The 15,003-nt window shown below is 31.1% G+C and overlaps 2 protein-coding genes and 1 pseudogene across 4 annotated transcripts; all 3 read left to right on the top strand.

The window, feature by feature from the left end:
• Positions 1-2,965: 2,965 nt before the first annotated feature.
• LOC108322136 (oxysterol-binding protein-related protein 4C) lies at positions 2,966-8,034 on the top strand. 3 transcript variants are annotated; one of them, XM_017554124.2, is made up of 7 exons: positions 2,966-3,194; positions 3,830-4,028; positions 4,317-4,562; positions 4,685-4,781; positions 5,467-5,761; positions 5,965-6,067; positions 7,693-8,034. In XM_017554124.2, exons 2-7 carry the CDS (start codon positions 3,840-3,842, stop codon positions 7,945-7,947), a joined length of 1,185 nt encoding a protein of 394 aa, XP_017409613.1. In that variant the 5' UTR covers positions 2,966-3,194; positions 3,830-3,839; the 3' UTR covers positions 7,948-8,034. The 3 variants fall into 3 exon arrangements, with proteins under 3 accessions (XP_017409613.1, XP_017409614.1, XP_017409615.1); XM_017554125.2 differs by having other exon boundaries at positions 3,849-4,028; XM_017554126.2 differs by having other exon boundaries at positions 3,854-4,028.
• Positions 8,035-9,778: 1,744 nt separating this feature from the next.
• On the top strand, positions 9,779-11,381 carry LOC108322115 (oxysterol-binding protein-related protein 4C-like; annotated as a pseudogene).
• Positions 11,382-11,608: 227 nt separating this feature from the next.
• On the top strand, positions 11,609-13,587 carry LOC128193364 (oxysterol-binding protein-related protein 4B-like). Its single transcript, XM_052873437.1, has 2 exons — positions 11,609-11,841; positions 13,213-13,587. Exons 1-2 carry the CDS (start codon positions 11,725-11,727, stop codon positions 13,462-13,464), a joined length of 369 nt encoding a protein of 122 aa, XP_052729397.1. The 5' UTR covers positions 11,609-11,724; the 3' UTR covers positions 13,465-13,587.
• The last annotated feature ends 1,416 nt before the right edge of the window (positions 13,588-15,003 follow it).

The following is a 15,003-nucleotide window of genomic DNA, read 5'->3' on the forward strand; positions in this document are numbered from 1 at the left end:
TTACGTCTTTCTTTGAATACAATATGATTGTTAGTAGACCTGGTTAAAGGACATGATTATTGACTTCTTGCATTTTTGTTTTTTTAGTATTATTATGTTCCACCAAGAATGTCCTAACTGGGTACGTTTTCTCCTTTTATTTACTACTATGCCTACCAGTGGTCCACCACACTTGCTGCTTGTAGGTGTGTATGTGACGTACGGGAATCTTTTGGAGTTAATTGGATTGCTGAAAATAACAATTTAAGGTGGCTGAATCCTAAGACATGTTTTTAATGATAGACTTCTGAGTGGTTTAATCAGTGACACAATAGTAGCAACTCCAACTCCACAAGCAAATGTATATGTTTAGCAGTTTAAGGAATATTTGGATAACTAATTGAAGTTTCTATTTAAAACATGTATAAATAAATATATAGTAGCAACTCCAACTCTTTCAGGGCTTTATTCCTCCACCTCCATTTATTTTGCTGCACCTCCAAATTTTACTGGGATTTCAAATGTCTCTTTCAATATATATATATATATATATATATATATATATATATATATATATATATATATATATATATATATAATATGTTAAATTAATTAGATAAGTGGTAATTATTATTTACTACAATGTAATATTTTTACTAAACATATTTGTCAACACCAAATTCCTCCAGATAAAAAATAAAAATATAATGAAAAAATATTAATAATAAAAAATAATATAATTATAAAGAGTACAATGTAAAGTTTTCTAATTAAAGAAAATTAATGAAGAAATAAATTGGTTTTTCAAATTAGTTAGAAATTTAAAAAATGCATAAATGAAATTAAAAAAAATGAAAAAAATAATTAAAAATTATTTGGCCATTTTTTTTATTTCTTTGTTTTTTTTATTTGGGCTTCACGGGTCCACTTTTTTTTTCTAGGCACATGTTACAATGGAATGTGGTGTTTTGTTCTTCCCTCAACACGTTTTTGGCAATTTGGAGAGGGGTGTTACTCCCTCCACCACTACCACTTCTCCCTCCACCTCCCCAACTTTCTTCAAAAAAATTTTAATTACAAAAATAACATTTTTTAATTACAAAAATAACCTTTATTTTATTTTTAATCATATTTATTTATTTTTAATTTAAATCCTATTTTTCTACCCACTCACTTTTCACTCAGCCCCACCACCAACTCTTCTTCTCTTTCTTTTAAATTCTCACCCCCCAAGTCCACCACATCCGTCTTCTAAAAAATAATACATCAAAACATAAAAATTACATTATTAAAATATTTTTAAAATTAATATAAAAAATGAACTAATAAAAATAATTGGAAAATAAACGTATAATCTTTAAACGGATGTGACCATCCGTCAACGGATGTCAACATCCGTTTAAGGCAAAACGGATATCGACATTCGTTTTCCCTTAAACGGATGTTGACATCCGTTGACGGATGGTCACATTCGTTTAAAGATTATACGATTATTATTTTGGGTTTATTACGCACCTCCTTCACGACGAATCTTCTCACACCACCCCATCCAACCACACCGATCTTGCACGTTGATCAATTGCTTCCACCACCACTTACAATCTCGCACACTAACTAATGAAAGTCCACCATACTCTCAGACCATAATTAGAATAAGAAGAAGAAGTGTGAAAAAGAAGAAGAACATGAAATAAAAAGAGGAGGAAGAAGAGTTCCCACTGCGTGGAGGATTTGGAGGATTAGAGTGGATAGAGGTTAAAAAAGATTAGATTGGTTAGAGGTTAAAAGATATTAACCCTAAAATTTTATTAAGGATAAAATAGGAATGGAAAAATAAAGAGAGAGGTAAAAGGAGGAATGGGGTGGTGGTGGGACCAAAGTGTGGTGGTGGAGGGAGTAACACCCTTTGGAGAGGGGTGTTACTCCCTCCACCACTTATTCCAAAAATACTCTACTCCTCCCCACTATTTTCTTTTATTCCAAAATTACCCTACACCTCCCCACTATATTTAATAATCTTTCTCTTTCTCTCTACACATTAATGGAGCATTCACATGATTCAGATTTAAACTTGTGATATATTACAAAATTTTGTTTACACTTTTCCTTAAATAAGCTTGATTCAATCTTATTTTCACTGTTCAATATATTTTTTTTCTTCTTCAAATCACTTAATAAATGGTAAAATTTTGTTCTAAATTTCTAGAAAAATATTTATATATATGTGTGTTTTTTTTACATTTAATATCTATAATTTTTGACATTATATTATGTTTTAACTTATCGACATGTTTGACTCAAATAACTTAAATAAAGTATTTAATTTATTAGATAAATAATATAAAAATATTATTAAATACTTAAAATATAAAAGAAAAGTTATTTGTTAAAGATTTGATATTTATTTAGTTCTTTCGTCATTATAAAGTTAGTATATAATAATAATAATAATAATAATATATTATTTACTATTAATATTATGTTTATTATTTTGTATTTGCATCTAACCTTTAAGTTTATAAAATATAATAATAATAATAATAATAATATATTATTTACTATTATTATGTTTATTATTTTGTATTTGCATCTAACCTTTAAGTTTATAAAATGGAAGTGGTAGAAGCACTAATATTGAAGTTTCTTCTCAATTTTATATTTTGCAATATATCACAAGTTTAAATCTAAGCCATATGAATGCTTCATTAATGTAGAGAGAGAAAGAGAAAGACAATGATCCATTAATGCAGAGAGAAAGAAAAAGATTGTTGAGGATAGTGGGAGGTGTAGAGTATTTTTGAAATAGAAAAAAATAGTGGGAAAATGTAGAGTATTTTTAGAATAAAAGAAAATAGTAAGGAGGTGCAGAAGTATTTGGGATGGTGGAGGGAACAACACCCTTTAGAAGCATGACATATTTTGTTAAAACAATGATAATAAAAAACAGGTCACAAGGGAATGAAAAGGGGAGGAGGATTTTAAAAATTCATTCCAAAAACAATATTGGAGGTGCAGGAAGAAAACCCCCCACTCTCAATACTTCCACCATTGGCCCGAACAACAAAGTTTGTTTCCGTATTCAATCAAATTCTCAAAGAAGCAAAAGTTTGAGTTCTTACATAGTTTTTCTCACATCTCACTTCATCCATCCAATCTACTGCTAAATTCCGCTTCTTCTTCATCTTCTTGATAAACTCAATCTCAACCGGTGCAAGGTATGTCCTGTGTTTCTCAACTATTTCCACGTGTGATTGCGTGCTGATAACTGTTTTAGATTGAAATAAGTTTCGATTCTTATAAGGTTGGTTTTCTATGGCTGTTTTCCGGCACCTCCAAAGGGTGGTTTAGTGGTATTCATATGAATGCACACTACATTGTTTGTAGACATTTTGGTTAATCACGCAACATAATGCTATTATAATATTCTATGCGCTTGTTGTCATGTCACCTTAAGGCACGTGAAAACGAAACGAGGAACAAAAAAAAAGAAGGTTGGTATCTGTTCTCTCATCACACAATACTGTAGAATATTTTTGGTACCAACTCTGGTCACAATTTTCAAAAGTAGAAAAACAAGTTATTTGTTTGATATTCTTAAAGAAGTTAATTAAAATATAAAAATAAAGGATTGAACTAAAATTATAGGTTTTTTAAAATGAAGAAATTAAAATAAAAGAGAATAAAAGACAACAAACGAATGCTGTCAGAAACTCTCTTCTATTATCAGTTTTTAAAAAATAATTTAATATCGTTGCTAAAAATTATAAAGGTTACCATTATTTGCTCATATTTTGAATTATTAATATTTTTAAATAACTCTAAATGTATTTTTAATTTAATCTATACATAGAGAATGGTAAATGTTTAAGGTTAGGTGGGAAATGGAGGTTGCGAAAGGGAAGGAAGCTAAAAAAATTGTTTTGACCAAACCCTTCTCAATAGAAGGCGAATCTGACGCAGAGCCGTTTTATAGAGCTCCCAATCTCCTACGTCGCTTGTTAAGTTTACTCAAGAACGTGCGGCCAGGATCAGATCTCACAAACTTCCAGGCATGTTCTCTCTTACACTAACTTTCAGCTTCATCTAGACCTACCCAATTTACATAAAATGCTTCAAGGAGATTACTGAAGTTTTAATCGCTCGACATATTCTATTCTATGAATCTATTTAGACACATTTCTTAAAACTTCGATATATCAATTAATTACCTTTGCCTATAATGTTGTGCAATAAGAAAGACTGAAAATTATAATTGTGAATACAATTTTAAAGCTAAATTTTTAGCAAAAATTAATGATGACTGTCTAGTAGATTGATGTATTTTGTGTTGTGTACAGCTGCCGCCTGTGTTTAATTTGCCAAAATCTCAACTCCAATGCTATGGTGAATCAGTGTATTGCACATCTTCCAACTTGCTGAGCAAATGCAACAGTGAGCAGAGTCCAGTGGACAGGTTCACATCTGTGGTAGCATGGAGCATATCTACCACACGCCCTTCATCTTTTGGTGTGGCTCCTTATAATCCTATTCTTGGAGAGACACACCATGTTTCTAAGGGCTATCTCAATGTCCTACTGGAGCAGGTACTAGTTGCTTCTCAACTTGTCATCAACACTATAGTCACATTATGCTCAAATTTGGACTCTCTCTTCATTCAACGTGTTAGATACAATACAATAACATTATCTCCTTCTTGTGTCTGCAGGTTTCAGTCAACCCTCCTGTGTCTGCCCTCCATGCAACAGATGAGAAGGAAAACATTGAAATGATATGGTGGCAGCAACCTGTTCCAAAATTTCGTGGTATCTTTCACCTTTTTTTCTAGGATCATTAGTAACTCAAATCTACACTAACAGTTTAGAAACTGAAATGTACCATTGCTATACAATTCTTCTTCAATTCCTACTTAAGGTCTCGACAATGAACTTCCAGAATGGTTGTGGTAGCTTTCAGTTTTCGGCATGCAGCTAATTTTTGTGGTTCATTCATAGACCAATTATGAGATATAAGAAAGATTTAACAAAGGAACATATGTTCGCAGTACACTCTTCACATTTTTTAAACTCAATTACAAATCATAAATGTGTGGGAGTTTCACTTCGTATTTGTTGAGTCACACTCATCATTCCGTAATTTCTGCTGAATTTTAACTAATGAAATGGCTGGGAGTGTTAGAAAGATGCTTTTATTTATGACATAGCATGGGGTAAAAGTAGTTCCACCATGCATTCTATCAAGTGCTGCATTTCATTCAGATGTCACTAGTACAATTTGTAGTCTTCCTCTAGATGGGCAAATTGGGTGTGGAATCTTTACATGTTCTTCTGACTTATGCCATGGTTGAATCCACGCAAAACATTGCTTATATTGGTCCACAACGATCTCGAACAAGTACTTTAGTGAGCCTGTTCTGGAAGTAAATGCTAGCTCCTTATTCGGCAGCCATGTTCTGTAAATTCATGAGAGTATTTCAAACTAAATATGCAGGCACATCCATTGAAACAGAAGTGCATGGTAAACGGATGCTGAAGCTCCTAAATCATGGGGAAACATATGAAATGAATTGTCCTCGCCTTTCAATTAGAATTCTTCCGGTTCCTCGGATGGACTGGGTTGGCAATGTTAATATACGGTGCCCTGAGACAGGTCTTGTTGCTGAAATATCGTACACATCAAGTTACTCGCTTTTAGGATTTGGGGGAAATCGCAAATTGATCAAAGGGAAGATCCTTGACCCATCATTATTCAAAGTTCTCTACGAAGTTGATGGTCATTGGGATAAGTAAGTGTATAGTCCCTCCAACATTCATTTATTTTTCTTCCATCTCTATGATTTAAAATTTATTTATTTCATAGAATTCTTTTCTACAATTCTCTAAGTTTTGTGTAGAAAAATAATAATTTCAGATGACTTGGTTTTTGAAGATATTATGCTACACATGATGATTATAGGTGACACGTTTCTTATGAAATTAAATTATGCAGGACCGTTCAAGTGAAGGATACAAAAAGTGGAGAAATCAGGGTGATATATGATGCAAAAGAAGTCATTTCAGGTCTCAAAACACCTATCATCAAGAATGCAGAGGTAATTAACCTCTGTTCTGTATCCATTTGCTTGTGAACTTTAGTTAGTTATATTTTATACATCCGTGATATTTATCAACTAATCTTCCTGCCATGGCCTGCAGAAGCCTTTTCTGATTAGTAACTAGAAGAATGTGCTCTAGATAAATCATCCCCTTTAAAGAAAAAAATTGTTCTTTTCAATAGAATATAAACACAAGTAAAATTGTATTAAAGAGAGAAACAAGTTAATCCAAAAGAGTTACTGACTGTCTGGTCAACTACAAGCCAGACAGTCAACTATCAAGTCCAGCAACTACCAACTTGGATGGCAAATTATCAACCTGGACAGTCCACTACCAAGCCAGTGACAATTACCAAGCCGGTGACATTTACTAACTCAGATGGTCAACTAATAGACCGGACTACAAGTCATCAATCGACACGGTTAACTACTAAGCTCGCGGCAAATCATAAGGTTGGACGGCCAGAAAACAGATCAAATGGCCAATCACCAAACCAGATAGTCTAAACAGAATCAAAGTAGATCAACTCCAAAGCCTTTTTGCTTAAGATTAAAACATGATTAGTTATGTTTGGGTTCTAATTAAGTCAATCTTAATAAAAGTTCATCGCAAAATTTATAAATAGTGGTTTATGACCGTTCGGTTTGGTAATTAGTTGTCCAATCTATTGTTTAACCGTTCAATTTGTTGATTTGTTGCCGGTTTGGTAGTTGACCGTTCGAGTTGATGACTTGCTTTCTGATCTGCTAGTTACTGTCTGGTTTGGTAATTGCCGCCGACTTGGGTAGTTAACCATTCGGCTTTTGGTTGACCGGATAGATATCAAATTTTATTTGATGACTATCAAATAATTATAAAAACCTGCAGGCTTACTTATTTGATAAAAAAATTTAATCTAACTATTAGATTGTCAAAATTTAAAAGTAATTATGGTTGTAATTTGGTTCTAAGTTTTTAATAGTTGGTAAATTTTACAGTCAAACAGTATTATTTTGTATGTCCTCATCAGTTTATCCTTTTGAAACTTAAAAAAGAAGTGATAGATTGTTGCTCTTTTTTCCATATGACAATGAAAAAGAAACTCAAATGATAGCAACACATAAAAAACAATTAAATACGGTAGAGCACCTCCTCACATAACATCATTATGTGCTTCAGTTTTAGTGAGTCCTACAGCAATCGATAATCATTAACAATATCTTCTTCTTATCTTATTTTGATTTTTTTTATAGAAGTATAATTTTGTTAACATATCACATCAATCATTTAATTGTATAGACGTGTTGGCATTGGTTTGGTTGGGAGAAAATATTACTCTGTAATTCAGAGCACACGTCCCTTTTCAAACACATGTACTGTAGGAAAGACTTCTGCATAGCTACCCAAGCAGATACAGATGTACATTAATAATCTCGGTCATTATGCAAAGTTAAAATTCAGATGGGTTTAGTTAACACTAACAATTAATCATACGTCATAAGTTTGGTACTTTACAGAAACGACCAACAATTGTCAGCATGAATTAATATACTATCAATAGAGTTAATAATTTAAATTTTACTCGATGTTAGATAATTTGACCATCAAAAGGTTTTATTGTTGTTGTAATTGTCATATGCAGGGTGTGTTGACAAGTGAATCAGCTGTTGTTTGGGGCGAGTTGAGTGAAGCCATAATGAAGAATGAATGGGAGAAAGCAAGAGAAGAAAAGGAAGGTGTGGAAGAAAGAGAGAAGAAGATGGTGAGAGAAAGAGGTATGAAAGGAGAAAGTTGGGTTCCTAAGAATTTTAGGGTGTCCTACAGCAAAGACACGAGAGAATGGAACTGTTCACCCATTCATAAATGGGTCCCTTTAGCCCCTATTATAGCTCCCTAATTTATTTATTGTTATTAGTAATTTTCATTTTAAAATTCAGTACTTTTGTATTATCAATTATTTTAATATTAAAAATTTTACAGTAAACGTGTTGCCATAAATATCCAGGAACATGTTATATTAACAGGCTTTTTTAATAAATATGAAACATCTCGTTTATCAATAGATTGATGTTTCACAATTAAAATAGTGAAAACCAAAAAATAAAATGGAAGGACCAAAAAGATATAACAAAAACAAAAAAGAGTATCGCTCTCTTCACCACCATCAAACACTTCCTACACCTACACATACCTAATTTATCTTTTTAATAAAACGAATATCAACATTAATAGATATTGATATCCGTCAATGAATTTGATCACATCACATCCGTAAATTAAAAATAAGAAAAAGCCTTAACGGATGTGACATATCCGTTTAATTATTAATATATAATATATTATAATAATTAATTAAATAATAATATATAAATTAATTTAATAATAATTATTTTATATATAATTATGTAATAAATTTTAAAAAATTAAATAATATTTATATATTAATTTAAATTATAACGTATTAATAAACTTAAAAAATAGTCTTAACGAATGTCGCTACATCTTCGTTTAACTATTAATATATAATATATTATAATAATTAATTAAATAATAATATATAAATTAATTTAATAATTATTATTTTATTAAATAAAATAAAATTAATTTATATATAATTATGTAATAAATTTTAAAAAATTAAATAATATTTATATATTAATTTAAATTATAATATATTAATAAACTAAAAACTAAAATGAAAAAGAAAACTTAATGAATGTATGATATTTTAAAATATAAAGGATAGTTTTGAAATTTTTAAAAAATGTAGTGAAACAGGAAGCATTGTGGGGTGGTGTAGAGAGTAATCCTCGGCGGAAAACGATGGGAGTGGAATAGTCTTTATCGTCACAACCATAGCTTTGGACATGTTAAACGTGCTCGATCTCTGTCAATCCATGATGCAACATGTGAACACGATTGAAAACGTTGTAGTTTTATTTATTTTTCTTCAAGAACATCGAAATCAATTATTTGTTTTAGATGGGTTAAATATATTGTAGCTTTCAAAGTCCAGGTTTTTAACTAAAATATCTACTACTATTAGTAAAAAGGTTTCGATAACTTTTATAAAGTGTTAATTTCCAGTTTCATTAATTTTTAATTAACATAAAACCACGTCGTTATTAGATTTGATCTCATCTTGAGAAGCATAAAAGACTTAATATACAAAATAAAAGATGAATGCGACCTTAGCAAGAGTCATTCTTCTTTTTATCTGTTCTTTTTTTAAAATTTTGATAACCATATTTATTATTCTTTCTAGTATATATCTTCATCATTTATAATAATTCTAATTTTTAAATAGTTTACACATATATATGTATAGTGTAAAATAGAGAAAAAAAAGTAAAATAGAATACAATTGTTTTATTAAAATAATTTTTTTTATATTTATTATTTCCTGTAAAATAGCACTAAAATACAAAAAAAACGGATGAACTACATATATAACACCGACAGATTGTTAAAGCGAGTGACAAATTCAATTTTCTTGTTCATGATTATAAATCGATGATTATTCAACATTTTACCATTAAATTTTGTGAGACAATGTCATTACTAAAGTATGTGAAATACTAATTTGATATTAGGTTATAAAGTTTAAGAAGTAATTTAATGAATAAATTGCAATATTTAGATACTTAAGAAGTAAAATATGAGTTATTTATGCAATAATTTTTTTCATAAAAATGGAGATGGGCAGCATATACTGATATTTGCAGAGAATGGTGGTGAGGAATTATTAAGCAGTAGGTAGCGTAGAGGAGAGGGCAAATTAAGGGTTTTCCAGAGAGTGTACGTATGATATAAATAAAAACAGCAAGTAGAGTAGCTAGCTACCACTTGTTCAATCAACATATCTATTCAGCTCAAGCTTCATCAGGTTCAGCTTAGCTAGCTTCTGAAATCTGCAAGACAAGTTGTTGAAGATACAAACATACATATACATGGTAAGTAAGTACACAGATTTATTTCTCTCATTCACAAATTATAGTGTGTTACGTTTTGTTTTCTGGGCATGTGTTGGTGTAGGAGAAAAAAATAGTCCTCACAAGGCCATTCTCATCGGAGAGGCAATCAGATGAGGAAACAAACCCTAAAGCTCCACACATTTTGCGCCGCATACTTAGTCTCTTTAAGAATGTCCGCCCAGGATCCGATGTCTCTTGCTTCAAGGTAAGCTACATCATCATTTAATACATACATATATATATATATATATATATATATAGAGAGAGAGAGAGAGAGAGAGAGAAACATGTCCTTAGTTTGTTCATCTCATCAAACTTGGCTAGTCCTTCACAAATGATTGAATAAAAGTTTCAAAATATATGCTTCATCAGTTCTCATATCTGTCATGTCATATAAGTTAGTTCTATTTTATTGGCCATTTTTGGGAAGCTTAAACCTTTTCTGTACTGTTAAATGAAGATTGATTGAGATTAGCTAGGATTGCACAATGGCCATTGTTTAGATTGCTTGGGCAAGATCCTTAGTTCCATATAACTCATTATAAAAAAAGCTTTTTAATTTGAAATCTAATGATGTAATGGAAAGTTGTAAATAGTATATTAGATAACATGTTTGAGAAGTAATTTTCATTTTTGATTATTGTACTTGATCGGTGCAGCTTCCACCTGAGTTCAACATGCCCAAGTCAGAACTTCAGTGCTATGCAGAGTCAGTATATTCCACAGCATTAGACATCCTAAGCAACCTCAACGGTGGCAACACGCCATTGGATAGACTCATAAATGTTGTAGGATGGACCATTTCTAGTGCGTCCCTTTTGGGTTGGTGTTGCACCCTACAACCCCACTCTTGGTGAGACTCACCATGTTTCCAAAGGAACCCTCAATGTCTTACTGGAACAGGTACTGTATATATATATATATATATATATATATATATACTCACTGTGTTTTTTCATTCTCACCTTATTATCTTGATCACCCTGTGGCAACAAATCTCCATACACACATGTTTTGTTCTCACAGGTTTCACATCACCCTCCCGTGTCTGCTCTCCATGCAACTGATTATAAGGAGAATATAGAAATTATATGGTGCAACTCTACTGCTCCAAAATTCACTGGTAATTTAACTTCTTCAACGTATATATGTTATTTTGTAAAATAAATGTCAATTTACATAATAATTGGAATTCTTTGTCTTTCTTAAATTTTGCAATGACTAAAATCTTTGAATTAAAATTAGTAAAGAAAGACTTATATGTGCATAACAAAATGAATCATGCAGGTACTTCAGTAGAAGTTCATGTGCATGGCATACGACAGTCGAAGCTCCACAATCATGGAGAGACCTATGAAATGAATTCTCCTAATCTCCTTATCAGAATTTTCCCAGTACCCGGAGTTGATTGGATTGGAAATGTCACTATCCGGTGCATAGAAACAGGCCTCGTGGCAGAATTAAGCTACGTTAGCCAGTCTTTCTTTGGATTTGGGACCAATCGGAGACTGGTTAAAGGGAAAATCTTTGATTCATTATCTAAGAAAATTCTGTATAAAATCGAAGGTCATTGGGAAAGGTAGGTATCCCACTCTGAAGTTTTATTAACTAATTATCTGTATGTGATCAGAAATCAAAACCTACGTACCTTCCTTGCACCTACTTTTTGTGATGTGTCGCTAATCCAATGATTCCCATAAATGGGTTATTGCAGTACTGTAACAGTGAAGAATACAGACAGTGCAGAAGTAAGAGTGATCTATGATGCAAAACAAGTTATATCAGGACTCCAACCTCCTATTGTCAAGGATCCAGAGGTAACAAATATCATATATATTTCACTTCCTTGTGTTAGCCCAGGAAGTACAATATATATATATATATATATATATATATATATATATATATATATATATATATATATGTGTGTGTGTGTGTGTGTGTGTGTGTGTGTAAAATACGACAGACAATCAGAAATATCTTGCTGGCCGAGTATAATATATTGGTTGGGTACAATAAAAACAGAAACATATACGAAAACAGAAAAACGAAAAAACCAGAACCAGAATCCGGCAACGGAAAAACAGAAAAATAAAACTAAAAAAAATTACAAATAAAATCCAAATTTAAGTTTATTCCAACAAAAATCTTCTTTAAACTTACATTTTTTCATCTTTTATCACGATCAACTTTCTGCACTCCTGAGACTCCAGAGAATAACTTTGTGAACATATTAATGATTCAAGCTCCACGCTTCCTTTCTTTACTTTTTTCGGATAAAGTGAAACTGAACAATGTGTTTGTTTGTTTCTTATCGTTGAATACACCAAAGTTTGCCAAGAAAAATCATCTACAAAAGAAACAAAATACTTGTTATCGTTGAATGAATCAGGAGTGATCAGTACACAGGTCGTTACGTATCAATCCGAGTTGTTCCTCTAATTGGTACTCAGCTGTCTTTGGAAAACCTGCCCTCAACCTTGGAGAGTTCTTTGAAAAACTCTCATCTCTGCATATATGGTTACTCGCCCATGTGTCTAGGTACCAGGCCGAGTTGTTTAAGAGCTCAGCTTCTGATCTCAAGCACAACCTGGCTTTGGTCTCTTTTATGTCATGCAGTTCAGATTTAGCTCGGCTTCTAGTATCTATCGTCATCCTACAACCTAGGCTAAGCTCAGTATTCGGTCTCCTCGTATATAGCCCGGTCCCAACTCGACATCCATTCTCCAACTCGATGTTCAAGCTCCTTGACATCAGAATTCCTATCTCTTTGTCATCTTCAATAAGAAAAGTTTTCTCCTTCTTTTTTTCAGTCCGACACTACTTTATAATGTGATCAGCCTTATCAAGTTACATTGAATTGCCCAGACCTTTAAATAGTTGTGCAGCAGAACTCGTTACAAAGAAAAATAAAACCAAAAACAGAATAATACTGACCGAGTATAATATACTGGCCAAGAACAATATAAATAGAAACATATGCAACAACATATGAAAAAAAACATAAACACTACAACTAAAGAACCCAAACCCAACAACAACAAAAAATAAAATTAAAACAAAATTAGAAATAAACCCAAATTTATTTTTATCATGTATCACGTATATGTAAGAAAATATCATTTTTTAAAACTTTCATGTGGAATAGTTTTCTTACTATGAGATTGTGTTGTACATTGTATATGCAGAGTGTGTGGCCAGCGGAAACGGCTCATGTTTGGAGTGAGTTGAGCGAAGCCATCTTAAGCAAAGAGTGGGGAAAAGCAAAAGAAGCAAAGAAAAGTATAGAAGAAAGACAGAGAGAGCTTCGCAGAGAAAGAGAATCAAAGGGAGAAAATTGGGTTCCTAAACACTTTACGGTGTCTTACAGCAAAGAGAAGGGTTGGAACTGTTCCCCAATTGAAAATTCGGTCCAAAATGCCCCTATCATCTCCTTGTAAACATTTTTTATGTTTCGAAACTGTTACCACCTTTTCCGAGAAACAACGTCGTATTAAAACAAGGTGGTTTGATATTGTGAAAGTCATCTATCCATGGTTGTTATGAAAAGCAATAAGTGAAGCAGACACTGCTTTTGAATTCTTGCCATGAAATCAACAATGAACTGTCCAATTTGGTACAGAAAGAAGAAAAATAATTGAAAGAATAATGTCTGTGTGATGAGATTAGTGTTGGAAATGGGAGAAGATGAAGGCACATGCATGGCACGTGAATATGCAACTTTCACACTGAAGGAAGGTGAAGAATTAATGTGAAATATTGAAAATGTGAGATTGAAGAAAGTTCCACGTAGCTTCTATTTCCCATACTAATAAGTTCCACGTGTTCTAAACACTCTATCAATCAGGTTTCTTTAACAAACTTTACCACATAACACTACTTACTGAAATTAGTTTAAATATAAACTTTTGTAAAAATTCTATTGGACCAATATAAGGTTTTTATTAAGAATTTTAAATTGTAAATGTTTTCATATTGTTTTTCTAAAATTTCATTTTTAACTAATGCGAAGTTAATTTCATTTTTTTTAATGTTTTTCTTATACATTTTTATGAAAAAATTGTAAAAATATAACCTTAATCAAAGGTTAATGCAATCTTTATTTTTTATATTTTATTAATCTAAAAAATTTATCATTCTATTTTTTAAAAAGAGATATTTGATTTTCTTAATCTTTTCGAGATCTAGAATTTTAGTCTAAATGTTTAAATTAAGACTTTCGAATAAAAAATATTAATGTTAAAAACACATTCTAACCCATGCTTAGCTACTTCAATTTGTTGTCACAAAAGAACATACTTTTAGGTGAAAGCCAATATTAAAACCATCATCATCACTATATTTAATCAAAAGAAATATGATATCTTCAACTTTATATTTTATAGAATTCACCATATGTATTTAATTATTTCATTTTAAAATTTATTTATATTTATCATCATCATCTAAATATAATATTTTATTATTAAAAAAAATCAAATAGTTTTCTAGAAAATATGTAGGTGTGAAAATATTATTTTCCTCGAATAAATAAATTTCATGCAACATAAGATAAGATGGTGAAAATTAATAATCTTCTTGGTTAATACCATAATTTAAATGACTAAATGATATGATCCTATTTATAAAAGAGTATAATCTTTTTTCAGTTTGAATACTCAATAAGTATAACAAAAATAAAAACACAACAAAAATAAATTAAAGAATAATATGGAACAAGACAAAGATATAAGGACGTCACAATCTAGCAGATTGATAAGTCAAGTGAAGATTTATCATAAAAATGTGAATTTATGATAAAATTGAAAATTCTAATCCAATAACCATAAGAATCCTCTCTAAAAAATGTAAATGTATATATTATGACTCAAAAATGTCTACATATGTATTTAATGTCCTAATATACAGACACAAATGTTTCAAACATCTAAAAAACCATAAAAGAAAGTCCAAAAACATCGGATTCAAAAATAACTTGA

Source organism: Vigna angularis, chromosome 1 (genome assembly GCF_016808095.1).
Source record: "Vigna angularis cultivar LongXiaoDou No.4 chromosome 1, ASM1680809v1, whole genome shotgun sequence".
Lineage (NCBI taxonomy): Eukaryota > Viridiplantae > Streptophyta > Magnoliopsida > Fabales > Fabaceae > Vigna > Vigna angularis.